General features: G+C 33.6%; 2 protein-coding genes across 11 annotated transcripts in view; one reads left to right on the top strand and one right to left on the bottom strand.

The window, feature by feature from the left end:
* Positions 1-21,121, top strand: part of CREB1 (cAMP responsive element binding protein 1) — a 57,658-nt gene that overhangs the window by 17,083 nt on the left and 19,454 nt on the right. For 4 of the 10 annotated variants that reach the window (XR_896432.2, XM_011369659.2, XM_011369657.2 and 1 more), the window contains 5 exons: positions 572-693; positions 6,498-6,644; positions 7,394-7,435; positions 13,169-13,269; positions 17,358-17,500. Coding sequence is in view for 8 of the 10 variants with exons in the window: in XM_011369659.2 (XP_011367961.1) it covers positions 580-693; positions 6,498-6,644; positions 7,394-7,435; positions 13,169-13,269; positions 17,358-17,500 (547 nt within the window). In the remaining 2 variants the exon portion in view is untranslated. Of the gene's footprint in view, positions 1-571; positions 694-5,321; positions 5,359-6,497; positions 6,645-7,393; positions 7,436-13,168; positions 13,270-17,357; positions 17,501-21,121 lie in introns of all 10 variants that reach the window. The other 6 variants (XR_896433.2, XM_011369660.2, XM_023536293.1 and 3 more) reach the window with 3 other exon arrangements.
* The window catches only part of METTL21A (methyltransferase like 21A), a 54,608-nt gene continuing 34,586 nt past the window's right edge, over positions 1,100-21,121 (bottom strand). Inside the window, exon 3 of the mRNA XM_023536296.1 lies at positions 1,100-3,203. Coding sequence (XP_023392064.1) covers positions 3,136-3,203 — 68 coding nt within the window. The 3' untranslated portion in view covers positions 1,100-3,135. The remainder of the gene's footprint in view (positions 3,204-21,121) is intronic.

The following is a 21,121-nucleotide window of genomic DNA, read 5'->3' as shown; positions in this document are numbered from 1 at the left end:
TTGGGCTGATTTTGTCCTACTTCCAGTAATTTCCTATGGAAGTAGCTTATAATTTCTCTTTCTTGTAAGAGAAAGGAATAACACCCTTTAGGAGGTACCATGAAAATATCTTGTAGACCCTGTCATCAGCTCACTTCTACTCTGTACCCTTTCTCCATACCTGATTGGTACAGTTTGAAAAATTATAACTATGCTGTCACCCCTCCTCTCCTTGTTAATAGGGGAGATTCATGGAAGAGAGGAATCCCTTTTTATATCTACTTAACATCTAGATGGAGTGCTATCTCATTGGGAAGAAATAGCACGGGGAAAAAAGGTTTTTTGGTGTGTTTTTTTGTTTTTGTTTTTGTTTTGTTGGTTTTTTTGTTTTCGTTTTGAAGGAATGAAAACTACAGCTCAGCAAATTTGGACAAGTCTTATAATTCAGTTTACATTATATTTTAACTAGATTTCTGAGTGCGTTTGCTAACCTAACCGTCACATATACCTATTCAGAACTTGAAATTTGCCTTTAAAGTCACAAAATCACAAAGCACTGTAGTGCTTGTAACACTCTTCCATATTATTGTAGGTGACTAAATGACCATGGAATCTGGAGCAGAGAACCAGCAGAGTGGAGATGCAGCTGTAACAGAACCTGAAAACCAGCAAATGACAGTTCAAGCCCAGCCACAGATTGCCACATTAGCCCAGGTATAAAATACATGGAGAGATTCCAAGTTGTGTCTCTTCGAGAGGAATATGTTTCAGACAAGAGAATTTAGTTTTTACTACATAGAACAAGCAGAGACATTCTTAGAATATCAAAATCCTATTTACTTAGCCTAATTTTAGAAATGATAGTATTTATTCAGTAATAACAAAGATGTATTGTCAAACACTAATATGCTATTTGTAGCAACATGATTCAGAAGTAATTACAGTTTAACTGATGGGTAGATTAATTGTCTCTTAAACAAGGGAAGAAAACCTAATATAACTGCTTTTTTTCATATATAGATTTATTTGGGGGCATGGGAATGCAGGTAATCTGAAAGGCTAAATTTACATGCACTTAAACTAAAAAGATAGGATAAGCAAATAAACTGACACAAGTAAATTTCAAGGGTGATAGTAGTTTGTTTACTGTATATTTTAAATATAATTCATAATTCGTTTACTTTTGTCTGAAACATTCTATCTCTAAGGTTTCATTCTCTCATCCTTATTTTTGTTCATATATATTTTTCCCTAAATATTTTATTAACAACTGTTTGCATATGTATGAGTGAGAAAGGTGATTAATATAAAAACAAACATAAACCTGGTAGGGTAAGAGACTATGCTATTTTCAGATAAAGGCTCCCAGGAGAAAATAATGCTAGCAGAGGCTGTGGGATGTTGAGCTTCAGCTTCACAAAGAGTTTAAAAGCTCCTCCAGGGGAGTCACTGAGCAAGAGTGGGGTCTTGGAAAATAGAAGGCAAACAACAATGAGCTTAAGTATGGGCCAAAAATTGGGCCTCTAGCAGGAATATAGTCAGAAGGAGAGTGCTGCTCTGTGTCTGGGCCAATCTCCAGCCCACAGGAGTAGAAGACACTTGGAGATGAGGCAGTGTACTCAGAAGAGGCAGGTGCAGAAACACAGGGGAGAGAGCCAGGACTTCATCAGTATGTGATCAAAGAAAGCATGCACAGGTAAGAATCTGAGCTGCCCCAAGCATTCAGTCAACAGGTACCTTCATGGTGATGACCCTCAACATATCTTTTTCTTGGGCCATACTATTCTGTCTGGTCTGCTTATCCTCTAAGCCTGCTATATAATGTCATTCTAGAAATTCCTTTCCCCTTACTGTCCTCTTGTGGAGTTTGTGTTCTTGATATAGTAAAGCATGTTTTCGTGATTTCTTGAACAAGTTTGGGTAAAGAATTTTTGATAAAGCATTTTTCTTTAAAATTTTGAAGGCATTGATCTAAATAGTCAGCTTCTAGTATTGCTGTTTGAAGAGGCTAAATCTGTTTTAGTTTGTATGTCTGATATCTTATAAAAATCTTGTCTCTGTTCACAGTGCTTCATTATTTTATTATCGGGTTATTAGGGCCATGGTTTGGATCATTTTTCATCCACTGAAGTGTACTTGGTGGGCCCTTGTATAATGGAAACTCATGTTTTCGATTCTGGGAAATTTCTTTAAATTATTTGGTTGATATTTTTTTCTCATTTCTCTCTTTTCTAGGATCATTGTGATCCAGATGTTATACTTAAAGACTATTTCTCTAATTTTCTCATCTTTTCTTGTTTTTTTATGTCTTTTTGTTCTGCTTTCTGGGAGATTTCTTCAACTTCACATTCCAACCCATTTGTTGAGATTTTTATTTCTGCTATAGTGTTTCTAAGAGTACCTTTTGTTCTCTGAATAGTCCTTTTGTGTTTTAATAGCATCTTGTTTAGGTTTTACAAAGGCAATATTTTTCTCTTATCTCTGAGAGTATTAATTAGATTTTGTTTCAAGTTTTCTTCTCCCCACATAGATTTTCCTTTGTATAGCTTTTTTTCTCCTTCTGTTTGTTCTGGTCTCCATCTTTCCTATCCAAAGCTTTCCTCAAATGTTTATTAATTTGTGGTTGTCTGCTCAGGTTTAAAAGCTGTATTGGAAGCTCTGTGGACATGTTTTGGGCCTAATATCTATGAATTGTGAGCTTCACTTATGGTGACTGTGGCATTCCCAATGTCAGTATCTTTTAAGTCTGTCTTCTGCCCCTTGGTGTTGGTCAGGTTCCCCAAAGCAAGCTTTGGGAATACCCTGCTTATATGGTAAAGGCCTAGGAGCCAAATGGGAAAAGACGACTGAGATTTAGTATTCCACCCTTGCAGTGCCTGGTGTTAGGCAATCAAAGTTAAGGGACCTTCTGTCCAGAAAATAAATCTCCATTTCTCTGTCAGCATGGGATACATTAGTTGTTCACCCACAGGGAGTTGAGGAGGAGATCTAATTGCTTCTTAACCAGCCTTTCTTATTTTCAGCATCTCCTTTCACTCCACCTTCCAGAGTGTCTTAGATCCTGAGCCTCAGTAAGGATTTTTGTGGTGCAAATCAGGCTTTCCCTGCCTCCGCTTCACGAGTTGGCTTTTTGAGGTCTTCTGAGTTCAATACCATTCATCCATCTGCTTCCCAGCCTCCAAAATTCTTATTCTTTCCCAGTTTCCTATGCAGTGTGATTATGCCTGTAAAAATAAAATCGATTTCATGAAGTTTAGTTGGAGTTTCAGTAAGGAGCAAAACTATATGCACATGTTCAGTGTGTCGTTATTATCAAGCAGTCCTCTAGCACTTAACGACTTTTAAAAATGGGGTGACATGATATCTGAGTTTGGACAGTTAGGGAAAAAAGCTGATTCCCATTTGTATGTTTTTTTTTGTTCTTTTTATTCCCAACTACAGAGTCCATTTATACTGGCTCTCCAAGTCCTTAACACATACATCATACATTTTTGACATAATTTTCTCTTATAATTCTGATACTTGTTAATTTTTCATTAGTTTTTAATACTAGAAAAATATAATAAAATCGTAAAATCCAAGATTATTGTGATGTGATCAATGAACAAGAAAAAAAGTAACTAGTGAAGGGGAGGACAATCTTAATGAGGTGTCTTATTTTACTGTTGGAATATACAGGGTTTTTTTGAAGTGGAAAAAAAAATATGAGTTTTGACTATGAGAATTTTTTTCTTTTAATTTTCATAAGAGTTTATTTGAGCTAAATTGATGACGACATATGCCAGGGAGCAAGATTTCAAACTCTCCCAAGAATGAATTTTTATGAATTTAACTGAAAAGTTGATTAAAAGGATGGTAGTCGTAGCTTCTTGCAGTAGGCAAAGTTAAAAACCTAAATATACAATAATAAGGAATTGATTAAATAAACTGTATAATTTTTACTATTATGCAGCCATTAAAACCATTAACGAAGATTTAATGGAATGCAAAGATATTTATAATGGATTCAAAAGATAAAATAGATTACATGATAGTGTTATCAAAATTTAGTGTATATATGTACCTTTAAAAAAATACCTAGATCTACAGCAAAAATATTAAGTAATTAGCTCTGAGTGGTAAGAATATAAGTGATTTTTTATCTTATTTTTGTGTATCTGCATTTTATAAATTATGATGAAAGGAGACATATAAACTTAGAATGATCAGGGGAGAAAAGGGATCATTCATTGAGTTAGCTTGTTATATTTACCCTGGAAGAGTCTCAGAAGAGGACATAATAATTGCTTCAAATATGAGAAGAGCTTTTATATGGAACTGAGATGAGATACTCTGAATAACTTAAGGTTGTGATTCAGTGTAGGAGAAAGTATCCATGGGTTCGTCAGATAGTCTAGGCTGAATTTATAAACAGGCACCCTACGTAACACTGATGGATGTAGTCCACAGACCACATTTTGAGAACCAGGTAAAACTAAGCAAGATTTATATTGATCAGAGGGAAAACAATTAATAGGGAAGGACTTCCTAACTGTCCAAAGGTGGAAGCTCATGGTTTTAAACTTTACCTTCATTAGGTATCTTCCCCCCAAGCTTCAGTCAGATATTTGCCTGCCTGCTAAACATCTCTGCAAATTCAAATGTCAGATCAGTTAGTTCTATCATCTGCCACCACCACCACAACCATGAAAAGTTTCTCCTTCTATGTTCTCTGTTTCAATTGATAACATAATCTCCTAATTCTCGTCCAAATATGAAATACATGGGATATCTTTGATTCCTCTCTTACCTCCTTCAACCAGTCACTAATAAAGCCCTTTCTGGCATGCCTCCTGAATTCTCATTAAATCACGTCTCTCATCCCCACAATTAGTGCTTTATTTCTGGCCATTATCCTCTTACCTTTACTAATATATAGGCTTTCTCAGTCAGTTTCCTCACCTCTACTTTGTTCTTCCTCTGAAATAAATATCTTTCACACTACCACTAAAAAGATCTATCTAAAATGCAAACCTCATTATGATATTCAGGAGTTCAAAGCCCTTCGGTGCCTTTCCCAATCTTCTCAGGGTAAAATGCAAGTTCTTTAACATATGTATGGTTTTTCATGACTAGCCTATGTAGCCCCTGCCTACCTCTGTTATTTCGTCTCCCCCTACTTCCTACATCATATAGTGACACACTTAAGTGATCCAGTAGTATTGACTGCTGGTCTTCCCTCTCTGCCGTGTACAGACCACACTGTTTCTCTTTGTTTTTTCCAGTGCTATTCTCTGCCCGGAATTCTGTGCCTCTCCCTCGCAAGTCATAATAACGTGCCTAACTTGTATTCTTTATTTCAGATTCACTTTCTTCCCTGGTAGCCTCGCCTCCTCTCAGGTGGGTTGGGGTAGCTCCCCTTAGTGTGTTCATTTTTTCTTCACAAACCTTATTACTTCACTGAATTATATTCATTTGTGTTCTTTTCCCCCATTTCTTCACACGTACACCCCAATAATTTTCTTAAAGGCAAAGATCTATGTCTTTCTCATTTCTGTAGTTTCAGTTCTAACATTGTTCTCAGCACATAGGTACCTAGTTAGTAACTGTTTACTAAAAGAGCAAATAAAATCCCTACCCTGAATGTGTACAACAGAGGAAAAATACAGACCATCTGATAGATATGAATGACATAAGAGCCCTTTGTACCTAGATATTGACTCATTAAAATAGCCGCCTTTGTGCTTCAGGAAAAAAATTTGTTTCTCTTATATTTTCTCAACTCTGCTTTATGCCTTCAAAAGGAAAATAAATTCTTAAAATATCAACTGTTACCAGTGTAGTGATTTATTTGGGGGGCAGGAATAGCAGATTTCAGATTATAATACCTATTAATACTTTCTCATTAAAGAAAGGCATACTTGTAATTAGTTTAAAATAGAAACTGTGCTGTATATTATAAAACGTATATTTGTTCTAGACGTAGTAGCTAAGTTTTGTCCAAGTTTGAGAGCAATTATATTTTAGAACATGGCTTAGTTGACACATGATATTATGAAGACTCTTGTGTTTCTTCAAGTCTAACATATCTCTTGACTTTCAGTAAATTACTTAATCTCTTTGAACACTTGATATTTGTCTCTAAAATGGAGATAATCCTTATTACTTAGTCTTGAGTTCTTTGAAGAGCAAAATGAGAAATTGGATATGAAAGCAGATGTGAAAACGTAAAGCACCATACAAATAAAGTGGTATTTAGTGTTCAGAGGAAGTCTGTGTTACATATTTTGATACTACATTAAAAAATATTTTGGTTTTTGTCATTTGGGAGGAGTTGAAAAATGAGGGTGGGGGGAGGCATTTGTAGTTGTTTTTTTTTAAGACGGTTCGATTTAATCATTAGTTTCTTTCACAGTAACGAAGTACTTATCTAGCAGAAAGGACATCTTTTTGCTGCTAAAAAGTTGCTTTAAATTGAACATGAGTACTCTCAAAAAGGTATCTGTGATGGTAATTTTTTCTCATGTTCAACACCACAGGTATCTATGCCAGCAGCTCATGCAACATCATCTGCTCCCACCGTAACTTTAGTACAGCTGCCCAATGGGCAGACAGTTCAAGTCCATGGAGTTATTCAGGCGGCCCAGCCATCAGTTATTCAGTCTCCACAAGTCCAGACAGTTCAGGTATGTGTATAAAAAGTTCTGCATCTACTTTTGTAACTGTTGTTTATAGCCATATCTTTCTCCTTTTATTAGTTATGAAAATAGGAACATATCTAGTTCAGAGTTTTATTTTACTTTACAGTAAAAGAATATGCTGCATCTATATAGTCATCTTATAGGAACACATACACAAGAACAGACTTATACAAAAAATACTTAAGCTACAGAAAAAAATAATGGATCAGGGGAAATCATTAAGTACATGGGATAAAGTGGAAATGTTTGGGAGAAACTGTAAGACAGATGTACCTCAGTTAAGGAAAATTGAGGCATAAAAATAATGACTGTAATTTTCTAAACATGAAACTGGGGTGGGGAAACTCTTGTCAAAAATTAATTGATAACCTTACCTAAGCTATTATTTGAATTTAGAGATCACATAAAGCATTTGTAAAACCAGCTGCATTTAAGGTTCTAAGTTAGGGTATATAACTTTGAAATAATGATGTATTCAGAAAATATACCTACCTTAAGAGTTGGGGATTATACTACGCATGTTATCTTAGTCTTTGGAGAGATTGCTCTTTAGGATGGATCCAAAGGAATTAAAGACACATAGACTTCTGAAGGTGACTAATTAATTGTAGGGAAAACCTAGAGCTCACTACATTTTGCAGTGAGCTTATTGAAGAAAAAGAAAAAAAGACTTGAATGTTCATTCAAGTAGGCCATAACCCCAAGCCTCCCATTTCCTATTTTTTGCTTCACAGTCTTCCTGTAAGGACTTAAAAAGACTTTTCTCCGGAACTCAGGTGAGTCCTAGGTCTTAGATTTGTGGAGAACTATTTTTAGAAAGGAAGGTGAGAAATTATTCTTTGTCTTTGTCCTTCCCTTCTCTGTAAACATGAAATTCAGGCTTGAGTAAAAATCCTAGAGATCTTCTAGGTCTAAGCCAAACTTCTTACCCAGCCATTAGTCTATTGCTTAATTTTTCTATATATCTTTTCTCCCCTCTTCCAAATGGTAGTCGAGTATTACTCAAACTCTTTCAGGGAAAAGAAACTCTTATCTCCTGAGGTAACCGATTTATGATTAGGGGTAATTGCTAAAAGACTTTTCCTTGCACTGAACCAGAATTTTACCTGGTGGACCCATTTCTATCCTCAGGTACTAGTTGAGCAAGTTTAACTTCTTTTCTGTTGGACTGCTTCCTATTCTCCACTTCCTGCCCCCTTCCCATTAAAAAAAAAAAAAATCCAGACTAAACAGTTGCCTATTTGTCTTCAGCCATTTATTATATGGTGTAGCTTTGATTTCACATCACCATCTTGTCTTCTTGTGGATAAGCTGTTGTATTTTTCTTGAGTATGGTAGCAAGACTGATATTTGTAGAAGGAAAAGTGCCTCCTTTGTTCTAGAAGTACTCTGTTAACATTGAAAGGACATACTTGATTTTGTCAGCCACATCATACTACTGGGTATTGAGATTCTATTAACCCATCTCTTCTTCATTCTGTCCTTGTGCTTTTGGTTTGCTTGAACTCTTAATGGGAAAAAAAAGAATGTTTTCATGTGAAATCATTAAATTGTATGAATTTCCATACTGAAGGATACTGGGAATAAAATTTGTTAACCAAATAGGAGACATCGTTGTCCAGGTAAAGACCAAAGAATTTGATTTCTGTGGAATCACACTAACTCAGTTATAGTCTCCTATTCTTTGCCTCAGTTTTTATTTCGTTGAATGCTACTTTACTGTTTTCCACACTATGTCATTACTAATTCACTACTTGTATCTTCCTCTTGATAATAGTAGAAACTAGATTCCAAATCTCACATTAATCTTTTTCTTTTTCACTTATAATTACCAAAATTATAGCCACAAAATTAAAGGTTATAATTTTTGGATATAATATATAATATTCATTTATTATATTCTTCATTTTAACCTTTACTTTGTGGCAATGATAATAATAATAAAGACCTAGGGGGTTATATGGCAGTTAACTATAGACATGTGTTTACTGTTTTAAGAACACATTTTTCCATTAATGGGAGCTATGCTTATAATTGAAAGCATAAATTCTACAAGTGGAGACACAAATGTAGTATTTTTTTTCTTTAAAGGACCTAAACCATGGAGAATCTATTACAGAGCTTTAATGGTCACTTCAGCAGATTAACAGTGATTAGTATTAATAACTAGATAGTTTATATCGGAATAGGTAGTCAAACAAGGAGAAAAATGGCCCCTCACACTTCTAGATGGAAGAATATTAGTATTCTAGAATAACACTACCAAAATATACAAGGTACAATTCTCAGGTGTGAAAATAATATATTAAGACTTCTGTTTATATTTTTTAATCTAAGAATATTAGAAATTAAGCTATATTAATATAATATATGGCTTGACGTTGGTGCCCTAACTTTATTGAAGTGTATGTATGAGCCAGATCTCACAGATTATGTGAGAATCCTCCAAAATAATGGGACATTAACAGTGGCATCCTCACCTGTCATTTGTTGTTTTTGGATACATTTTTAATATAATGCAGGTTAAACATGTCAGGGGATTTATGAGTTATGTTACCTTAAATGATTACATTCATTCCGTCAACAAATTTTTATTTATCACATGCTATGTGCCAGGCACTATTCTAGGTTCTTTGAAAGACAACAGTGAATAAATAATACTTCTCTATTCTCATGAAGATCACATTTGAGCAAAGAGAGACCATGAAAAAATAAAATATGTCAGGTGAAGATAAGAGCTGAAAAGATGATTAAAGCAGGGGAAAGAGATGGAGAATGATTCCCAGAGAAGGATGTTCTATTTTATGTCGGGTGATCAGAGAAGCATGGTGAGCACAGGGCAGTGAAGGAGGCTAACCCATACAAATAATAAAAAGGCAAGTCTAAAGCCTCAGAAATAAGAGTATGCTTTACATATCAAAGAATAGCAAGGAGATGTAGCTCAAATAGAATAAGTAAGGGAGACAGTGGTTAGAGATGAAATTGTTGATAGAATCTTTACAATACTTTGTAATGTGGTGATATCCACAGTAAAAATCTCTTGTGCAACGTAAAGATTAAAGGGTTATCATGGAGCACAGAGTATTTAAGAGTTATCTAACATAAGGATGAGTTACTTGTTTGTTTTTTACATAAGACAAATGTTCCACAAATTTTTGAAAAAAATTTCAACTATTTCTAGGAAAGCATGTGAGAGTAACGGCTTTTTGAAAGAAACTTCTGCTGTGGAGAGAGCATTTTGAAAATGGAAGTTTGGAAATGTGTCCATACTTTTTTATTAACTGCAAACAATTTAATTTGTCATCTAAAAACTCAAATGTATATACTTTTAAAACCCCAGAAATAGAATTTTCTAAAATTTTTCAAAAGTTTTCTAGTTTCAATAGGTATTGAACTTATTTGTTAAAATATGAAAGCATAACACCTTTTATTAGCACACAGCTGACTGACAGCAGACGAAAATGAAAAGCGATTATTTAATAAGCCCAGCCAAAAATGCACTTACTTTTATATCTACATCTCATGGTTCTCTTTTTCAACAAGAGCAGGTATTAAATCACATTTCAAAATCCCAAGCTTAGAATCGGATTTTTTTAGTCACTTATAAAATATTAAATGATTTTTGAGGAAGCATATTACAGCAAATCACTCACTATTATGAAAAATTAAATGATTTATCTTTAAGAAACTTACAAATATATTTTAATATTTATATTTGATCTATCTCTTTAAAAATTAATTGTTTTATAAATAACACTTGAAATTACAAATAAGAAATTTATATACTTATGTAAATTTTGCTTAATTTATAAGGGTGAGCTGCGGTCCAAAGAGTTTGGAAATCATTGCTCTAGGCTTTTATTAAACTTCTTGATCCAGTGAGTAAAAAATCTAAACTGTGAGTCTGAACTCTACCCAGGAAAAGTACTTAAGTTTCTAGGGGAAAACAGCTAATATTACCATTGCTTTGGTTCTCCCTGATACTTTATTTTGAAATTTCAAAAAACATCAAAATAGGAAGGTTTTCTCACACATAAACAGGTGATGAGTTTTTAATAAAAGGAAGTTGAAAACCATAGATCTCAAACTTTACATCTGTAAGTGATAGTTTGGCTTTTTGAAAATTTCTTAACTTATAAATGGCCATGGTTAAAGACCTATTTAAGGAGGCCAGAAAGGGGTTTTGTTTATAAGAGGTGACAGGAGGTGAAGCCCAGAGGAAGTGGCTCTGTCATTGAAATGTGATGATAGTCTATGATACTTAAAATTGGGATATAATTTTTCATACGGTTATTTTTAAGTCTATTAAATATATTAAACTATAATAGTATTTATAAAAAAGGATTTTGATATGATTTTGTTAGTCTCAGAAATGTAGTTCCAGTGTGTTTTTGGTTTTATTTGCTTGTTTTTTGGTTTTTGGTGGATAATCCATAGAAATTGGCTTCATAGTTCTAAATAATTACTATATAGTAGTAAATTAATACGTTCTGTCTGAATTGATAAAATCTTTTAGATCAGAGGAAGTAGGGGCTTTTCTACTAAGAGCAATAGATCCACTGATTTTGGGAAAAAACAATGACTATATATAAAAAGCAACATTAATTTACTTGATTTCAAAACTGTCCTGTAGATGGATTACGTGCCATGTTTTAAAGTTGTTTTCAAGACTTTCGATTTAGGAGAGTGTGCTCAAGTTACTATATATCCTTAGAAGATTGTAAGGATGAGGGTCAAATGAAGAAGGCAGAAAGAACAGTAGAACAACTAAGGTTCTGAGAAGTATTAATGACAGTGAATACTTGTTATAGTACTGTTCACTTTGAGTTCAGTCTTGTTCCTTGAAATTCTGACCTGCTGAGGCCTTTTCACAACTGCTCATGTACTGTATGTACATCTATGAGAAAGGCTGCAGACTATGCTGAGTGGGCTAGTTACAGCAGGTACAAATTAGAGGGAAATTGTTATATGTGCTCCTTTAGCAGTAGCTGTAGTATTATTACTACTCTACAGAGAACAGGCTAAATTCAGCCTAGCCATCTTTTTATCTGTCATTTCTGGATTCCTTAAACGTTCCCTGTTAATTCTTAGGTCTTTTAAGACTATACTTTTTATACTTTAAAGTGTTTGGATGAGACATTACTTTATTGTAGGTATATTTTTTGAAGCATCACTAGATTTAACTGATTTCATTATAAAGTGAGTGCATATCACAAAGCCCTGTCAAAATGAGTGCCCACTCTCCAGAACCCTTAGGCTCAGACCACATACAAGGTACCTTTAGGATTTCTCAAGTTCCTCTGAATATGTTTTTTCTTATTGCCATTGCCATAAATTTTGACCTGGAGCTAATCCACAGAGACCCTTTTGCCTTGGTTAAATCTAATTCTCACTCTTGACCGCTTCATGCACACCTAGTTCAGCAAAGACTAGGAGTGTCTTGTTGAGTAGACTAAGGAAACTTGGCAGTATAAATTTGACAGAGAAGCTTACCTAGATGAATGGAATTCTAGTCTAAAAATAGTCTTAAAACATCTCTGGGTTGCTGCTTCTGTCAAAACTGGTTTGAGATTGGAACCAATAGGACTTTGATGCTAGTAAGGATGTCTGAAACTGAGATGCCAAGTATTGACAGTGGCTCCACTACTTCCCAGCTTTGTGATTCGGATGAGTTACTTAAATTCTTTGTGCCTTAGTTCTTCCATCTATAAAATGGATATAATAATCATACTTATCCAGTGCCTAATGTTACTCTTTTAGTGAGTATTAAGTAATATAACAGGTATGTGCTTTAGCAGAGCACCTGGCATGTAGTAAGTTCTCAGTAAATGCTAGTTGCTATTATTATCCCTTTATTAAATATACCTTCATTATTCTTCTGTCCAGGAATATTTCCAGAAATGCACAGTTCTTTACCTTAAGTGTTTGTTTAATAAAAATAATAGAATGCCAACTTTAAAACATGTCTATATGTAGCAGAGAACTTCTTAGTAACTTGCTTCAAACAACCATCAGGAACGTGGTCAGGGATCACCAATCTTATTTGTACAATTGTAAATATATTCACAAGCATTTACATAGTAGGAAAGGAAAATATTTGTATAGTCACTATATAGAAGTATTACCAAATATTTATTCATTTATTCTTTCTGTTATGTCAGAAACCTTATTTTACTTGGTAGTTTTGTTTTAACTGTAAGAAAACAACTGACAGGTAATATTGACGCATTCAGGATTGATTACATGAAGTCCTGAAAGAGATTAAGCAAAATTTGGGTGTCACAGAAGTTTTGTTTTAACAAAACTTTTAGGTACTCTGACTTCTATAGAATAAGTAAAGAGGAGAAGAGAGTGATTAGTATAGTTATCTCCCATAAAAACTGACTTTTTATCTACTGAAGCATTTATAAGGTTTTATATATGTCCTTTTTTATTTGACTTCTAAAATTCATAAAAAAATTTTATGAGAACTAAATTTGATTATCAAGATAAAGTTTTTCTTTTTTTAGATTTCAACTATTGCAGAAAGCGAAGATTCACAGGAGTCAGTGGATAGTGTAACTGATTCTCAAAAACGAAGAGAAATTCTTTCGAGGAGGCCTTCCTACAGGTAAGGAATTTAAGAATTAAAAGATGTTAGAATCAGATGTTGGAAGACCAATTATCTGCTTAGTTCAAGACCCTATAGCTTATTTATCTTCATTTTGAGTTACTTCTCTCAGAATAAGTTGAAGCTTATCATACAGAATAAGAGTACTTACTCTGAACAGTCCTGGATAAACACTGATATTTTTTTCTACTTCTGTTTCTATAGGTTATACTGGCTGCTTCTTTTCTATTAAAAAGTTTGGAATACATTTGATAAGGTTATAGCATTTTCTAGTTACATGTCAGTTCTTAGACTGTACTATTCATCTACTTAGCAGCACATTTGCAAACCATTTCTTGTGCCATAGTATTTAGCAGATAACTGTTAATTTATAGTTGGATGATGCTTTGCTGATATCCACTAATTTTAGGGGCATCTTACTGTAGTTTTTGTATTTGGCTATAGAAGTTGCCTGGTCCATGCCTTGCCTCCAAGATGGACCAGAACCATTTTTTATATATATATATAAATTGGCTCCATATTCAAAACCTCCAGGAAGAACAATTCTACAAAGCTTCATAAGCTTGCTTCAGAGTTTAATAAACTTCAAACGTATAACATTCTTCTTTGTTATTAGTCTGAATTATTTTATGTATATTTCTCTTTTTCAAAGGAATAGTTAATTTTTTTCCCCACTCATCTCCTAAGCCAGTCCTTTTTTCTATCCTCACAATTTAATTAAGAATCCTAATGAATATCAGTAAGTTGATTTTGAAATTTTAAGAAATTTTATGTTACCAAGTATGTGTTGTATGCATTTATACTCATAATTTTTTTAATATAGCTAGTTTTAAGATTTTATCTTTGAAGTATATCTCATGTTAGTATATGACATATTTGGTCTTGAAGTAGATCCAACCTGGTATTTAATAAAACAAGCCACATGGACTTGTCTGTGTATAAATTCTAGGCAAATCTTAGCTATACACCTTATAAAATATAAGCTACATATAGAAAAATATCTTTCTTATTTGCCTAAATTGCCTGGTAGCCTATATCCCAGCAAATATGATTTAAATAATAACACCTTTATTAATAATGAAATAGAAGATGCCCGAGACCACACATATGTAGAAAAGGAGCTACTTTAAGGTATCCTTCCTTACAGCCAAACCTCCATGGGGGGTGGGGGTACCATTATTTTTTTTTTTAAGTTTATGAATTCTTGAAACCTAGCCTTTATCTATGTCTTGATTATTATAACAATATCTCTAACAAAGTATTTATGATATGCTTGTAAGGTTGGAGAAATGGAGATCAATTGATAATATAAGATGGGTTTTTTTTTATTTGAACAACCCAGCTTTATAGTGATTAATTTATTATACCCAGAGGAAGTCATTGAAGAGCTCTCACTTAGTCTCATCTGGCTTGGTATTTTTACTAGCAGTTAGCTGAAAAACGTAGAAGCCATGCTTATAAAGTTTACAGATGACAGAGCCTTAAGGGATAAGTATCCCAATGGATGGGGAAATAAGTACTTTGAAAGATCTTAATAGCCAATGGGGAAAGACTGAAACAAATAGGATGAAATGCTGGTGATAAAAACATAGAGTCTAAATTAAGTAAAGGAATTACAGTTGACCCTGAACTAAAATGCAGATTTGAACTTGACAGGTCCACCTAGAGGTGGATTTTTCCAGTGGACCTGTGCAGTTCAAACCCACGTTGTTCAAGAGTCGACTTAAGTTACAGAGGATTTTCAACTGCTTGGGCAGTCAGAGCCTTTAACCTCCTCTTTCTTGTTCAAGGGACAAATTTAGTAATCTTGCTGCTCAGACCACATCTGGAATGTACTTTAAGAGAAAGTGAACTATATCTCCAGGGGGAGAATGACCAGGATGGTCTGGAGCAACAATTTGAGAAACTGGAAAGAAAAGGCTAAGAATGATCACTGGCATTATGCAAAAGAGATTTTTTTGCTGGTCTAGGGTAGAAGCCTTTAAACTTTTTTTTTTTTTTTACACGACAATCCACAAGAAGTACATTTTTATAGTTCTCCATATACATACACACAATTATACATATTCATATATTTATACAATTACACATTCACATATAAATATATATGGGTATATGTGTGTGTGTGCATATATAGATATACACATACATATACCTATATGTAGGCATCTGAAGCAAAAGTTCCACAAAGCAGCACTCACCATTATGTGTGATGTTCAGCTGTTTTTGTTTATTGTTTTATGTTGGCTGTAACCTACTTTATTGTTTTCAGGCTTACATATGGGTTGTGATCTCAGTTTGGAAAACATTGCTCTAAAAACCAATATTACTCAAACTATGGTCCAAAGAGCAAACTGATAAGTTAGCATCTGCTTAGTACAAATTCTTGGGCCCCTTCCCCATACTTAATGAATTAGAGAATCTCTGGGAAGGACACGCAGTAGTCTGTGTATAACATGCTCTTTAAGTGCTTCTTTGTATGCTGAAGTTTGAGAAACAGTGCTCTAGAGCAGTGATATCCAAAAGTGTGATCTGTCCACAAGCTGTTTAAAATAGTTATGTTTCTCATTTGCAAAGAGATAAAGGAGAGAAAATCATCCTTACAAGAAGAATAAGAGTTACTAAATGGAAAAGAATAAGTAAGAAATATGGAAAAGAATAAGTAAGAAATCTTGGAAATGAGAAGTAGAAACCAGGGAATTAAAAAACAATGATGACAAACCAATAAACGCGATAAACTAGATACAAGTAACTAATAAGATAACTGGTAAACTGGAAGAGAACTGAGACTGTAACTCAGAATGGCGAACAGAAATAGGTAGAAAATATGAAAGACATGTGAAAAGTCATGGAGAATAGAGTGAGGTGCTTCAGTAGAAACATTTTTACAATTTCCAGAGGAGAAATTGAGAGAAAGGAAATACTTAAAGACATAATAGTAAAGTTAGGGTTTTTTTCTCCTCCTCTGTGATTACGTTATTCGTTTGAAAATATGGTAAGGTTCATTTGTTTTTGTATTCTATTTTTAGAATTTTCCCCATCTTCGTTGATATTTTCTTTTGTGTTGAATATGTGAAACATTAACATGTTTCTAAAAGTCAGAATTGTACAAAAAATATATATACACATACACTCAGAAGTAACCCCCCATTCTATCTTTTTTACTTCTTTCCCACCCACTCCTAGTAGAAAACGAATCTCATTAAACTGTCTCATTTATCCTCTCTGGTTTTTTCTTGAAGAGATGAGCAGATACATGTCTATTTTCTTACTTCACTTTCTTATACAAAAGATACCATGCTGTATCCATTATCTGGATGAACCATAGTTTATTCAACCATTCTCCTATATGTGGGCATATAGGTTGTTTCCAGTATTTTGCTGTTATAAACAACACTACCAGGAATAACCTTATACATATGTATTTTTGTACTGTTGGAAGTATATCTTAAGGGTAAATTCTTATAAGACTGCTGTGTAAATACAATTAGTTTTGGTTGATGTTAACCAAATTCCTTCTGTAAGGGTTATGCCAGTTTTATACTCCCAACATCAGTGTATGAGAGTGTTTTCTCACAGCTTTGCTAACAGAATATATTATACTTTTTTATTTTCACCAATCTGAGAGTTGGAAAGTTAAACTTCATGTTTTTCATCTTTTTTCCCCTCAATTTTTAAGAGTTCTTTATATATCAGGGATATTGGTCCTTTATATGTAATACATGTGAATATTTTTTCTATTATTATTCATCATCTTTTGACTTAATTTCTGGTATTCTTTGCCCTGCAAAAGAATCTTGTTTTTCTGTAGTCAATTTTATTAATCTCTACTTGCACCTGGATTTGAATCACAGTCTTTCTTTACATTTAGGTTAAGGAAAAATTCAACTGTGTTTATTCTAGTCCTTCTGTGATTTCATTTTGACACAGATCCCTGGTCTTTTTTTAGTTTACTCCTGTAAATTATTATATTTTAAACTTCTATCCTAAGCACTAGCAGCTTTCTACTAGTTTTCTGATATTTTTTTATTTATTTAGCCAATATATGTTATTTTTATTGTAATTATTATAATTCTCTCTTTTTCTAGGAAAATTTTGAATGACTTATCTTCTGATGCACCAGGAGTACCAAGGATTGAAGAAGAGAAGTCTGAAGAAGAGACTTCAGCCCCTGCCATCACCACTGTAACGGTGCCAACTCCGATTTACCAAACTAGCAGTGGACAGTATAGTGAGTAATAGATATTTCTGTTTTGGAAAGTGATATGAAAAACTAATGTCTGTATAATCACCTTAAGGAAATCAAATAAGTGCCAACTCTTCTCAGTCTCAGCTGTCATTGTTATATTTCCTTTACTGTTCAGTATGCAAGTTCTGTAACAGAAGTATTTTATTTTTTCAGGGTTTTAGTTAAGATTATTCAAGAATGTAAGCCTTTAGATCAGGGGTCCCCCAAACCTGGGCCACAGACGAATACCAGTCCATGGCCTGTTAGGAACCCGGCCACACCACAGGAGGTGAGCTGCGAGCAAGTGAAGCTTCATCTGTCTTTTGTCTTTGCAGCCACTCCCCAGCACTGGCATCACCACCTCAGCTCCACCTCAGATCATTAGGCATTAGATTCTCATAGGAGCACAAGTCCCTGGTTCCAAAAAGATTGGGGACTGCTGCTTTAGATAGCCCATTGCTTTATGCAGATGCATGAAGAGTCTTATAAGTTTCTCAAACCACTACTTGAAGATTTTAGTCCTCCTATAACATATGATGCTAATAGAGAACATGAGTTTTTTCAGATAAAGAAATTAATCATTCTTTGATTATGTTTAAGGACAAAATGGTCTCATTATTCATCTGTTTTAATACTTCGTCTTCCCTTCTAGTATTTTAAAATAGTATTTAATGTTTTGTGGTTGGGGTGGAGAGGCTTGGTTGCAGTCTACTAGCACATTCAATTATTATTTCTTTTAATATAAAAGGTAGTGAATTATGATAATGAAAACCTAGGGATTACTGAAATTAAGTCCTTTTTGACTGACAGAAAGCAAAGATTTCTTTTGCAAAATTATCAATTGCCATTTCTGTGGTATCTGACACTTAGGTATCTCTTATCTTTCACCTAAATCTGTTTTATAAAATACTTTGAGTTCTGCTATTGTTTGATCAAAGGCATTTGTGTGAATGGTTCTTTTTGTTCTCTGTTTCCAATACCTTTTTGCCTCCCAGAGTGCCTCACTTATTGATTTCTTCATTTTGATTTGTTCATTAAATCCAGGACTGCCCATTATATGTTTTCTCCCTCCCTTCCTTAATTACAAATTAAATGTACACATTGAAACTTCTTTGCTGCATTAGTTTTCTAATGCTCTATGGTAGCCTGCGTCAGAAATACATATAAAAGTTTGACTCCCAAGTTAATAGTTTTCCAATCACAACTCAGCCTTGGTCTGCATAACTAATTTGCATTCCAGCTGTATTAAAAACAAATTCCCAAGTAGCAGACTTTTTATTTTTAGCTTTCTCAAAGCTGAAACTCTTGATAATAAGTAAAAGGAAGGTATTTTTGAATAAGCGTCTTGTTCACTCTTTTAGTCACCTTTTTCTTTCTTAAGTTCTTACTTACAGGTACTACCTGTATACATGTACATGTGTATTTTTTACCCTTATATTCATACTGTTTCAGTTATCCAAGATGTGTGTTCCAAGACATTGATACATGACCTTTATTTTTCCCCTACTTTAGCATGCCCAAGAGATACAGCATACTCCTGTTAGTGACAGTGATTCACTTAGCAGTGACTCTTACTTGAACTAGAAAGCATGCTCTTAAGAAAGAGGTGTATCAGAATCTCAAATAGGAAAGTGAAATTCAGAAAAGTAGATGTTTAATTTGGCACACTACTCTCCTCCAGCAACTGAAAATTGCTAGTTTTAAAAGGTTAATACTTTGAGATTTTAAACTTTATTCATTATCTTTATCCTTTATGCTCTCTATATATACCAATATGGCCTTGATGGGACTGATTTAACATTATGTTCTTGTTTGTCATTAAGAGCCAATACAATAACTACTTATGTATACAACATTTATATATTTCTTAACTTATAAAATAAATATATGGTTGTGAAAATTGAAATAGTAGAGATTCATAGTATTAATAAAAAGTGAAAATCTCTTTTATACCATATATAGATATATACACATATAGTTGTGTCTTTAACAGCTACATTTTGTTTTACTGTGTAAATAAATATAACATTTATTTAAACATTCCCCCCACACACATACTGATGAACCTTTAAGACATTTCTACTCTTCGAGACAATGCTACATGAACATTCTTATATATGTATTAAAGTCTCAGTGGGGTAGCATCCAAAGAATAGAATTATTGAATCACAGCACGTCCTGCCCAATTGCCCTTCCCAGTTGGCTGTACCAATTTCTGTTCCTTCATAAATTGGTTATTTTTTTTTATTAATACTGTTACTAGTTTTATCCATGCTAGGTTCACTGTCTCAGATGATAAAGTCTTGAGAGATTTTTAGGTAGAAAAATACCTAAACTTGAATTTTGAACTTGAATTTTTTGTTTCACTAAATAAAACTGTAACCCATGATGTTTTCAGAACTCTTTATTTTGGCTACTCAGAATCTCAGCTACTTTTATGTTTAATTGTATTCTTTCTTTCTAGATTTTCTAGTAGAATTATTATATATACCCGTATAGACACATCAGTCATTTGACTTCTTTATCTTCTTTAATGAATTTAATTTCATGAAAGCTATTTCAAATTCTTTTGGAATAGGCAAGTATATAAACAAGTATTGAGAAAAACCATGTTTGATAGGCTGCTTTCATATATACATGATCTCATTTGGTTTTTACAACAATTGTCCTTAGTGGCTAGAACCAGATATTTTTATTTTTACAGAAGAGATAACAGATTCAAAAAACAGTTTAGTGATGGAACTTGCACTAGAACCCAGATCTCTTGCTATCTAGTTTTCTACTTCTTTCTTCCCACCTTCAGTTCATTGTATGTAGCCAAGAAGAAAGCTGCGTGTATTAAATACAGTGGAATTTGCTTATTAACTCTATATGAGAAATTGTGGTTTGAGTCTATTAACCTTCTGATTCTTTCAAGTTATCCAGCAATATTAATCTCAGAATAGTTCTTACATATCCCTTGTGTTATCTTTGTCTAAGATAAGTAAAACATATGGGATTAGCTAAAGTGCATGGATTGTATATGTCAGCATCTTAGTTTCCACAGGTATCATTTGCTAAACCAAATGATAGCCATTAACTGTTAACTATTTCTTGACTGAACAGTAGATAATCAAATTTCCATAGATGTGTGACTCGGGATATTAGTTATTAAAGCTGGCTAACAATTGATCCCAAGTTAATTCCTTTCTAACAGACAAAAAGTAACATGCTTAAGTGTCAGACATGTTGATATATTCACTGAAAAATCCATTAATGCAATTTTATATGTAATATTGTAATTTTTAGTCCTCTTTCTGGAAAACTTGAACTCTTAACAGGGATTGTATCTAGAGAAGGATCCAACTACTTATCTCAATGCTGGTATCCAAAAGATTGCTTCGTCCAAATAAAATAATGATCTATTTCTTTTTTTAAAAAACTTTTTCCATGTTATTAGTATGGGCCAAACTTGATTACTTTGTAACAGATGAATGACAAGTATGGTTAATTAATGAATAATCAACAAAAGATCCTATATGAGGATGCTTAGATATGTAACTTAGAGATAGCAATAAGGCATTTTTCTCTAAATGATGATCTTGAACTCCAATTTTAAACTCTGTGAGAGACTGATAATTAAGT

This window comes from Pteropus vampyrus, unplaced genomic scaffold (assembly GCF_000151845.1).
Source record: "Pteropus vampyrus isolate Shadow unplaced genomic scaffold, Pvam_2.0 Scaffold152, whole genome shotgun sequence".
Classification (NCBI taxonomy): domain Eukaryota; kingdom Metazoa; phylum Chordata; class Mammalia; order Chiroptera; family Pteropodidae; genus Pteropus; species Pteropus vampyrus.
This window is presented reverse-complemented; position numbering and strand designations above follow the sequence as displayed.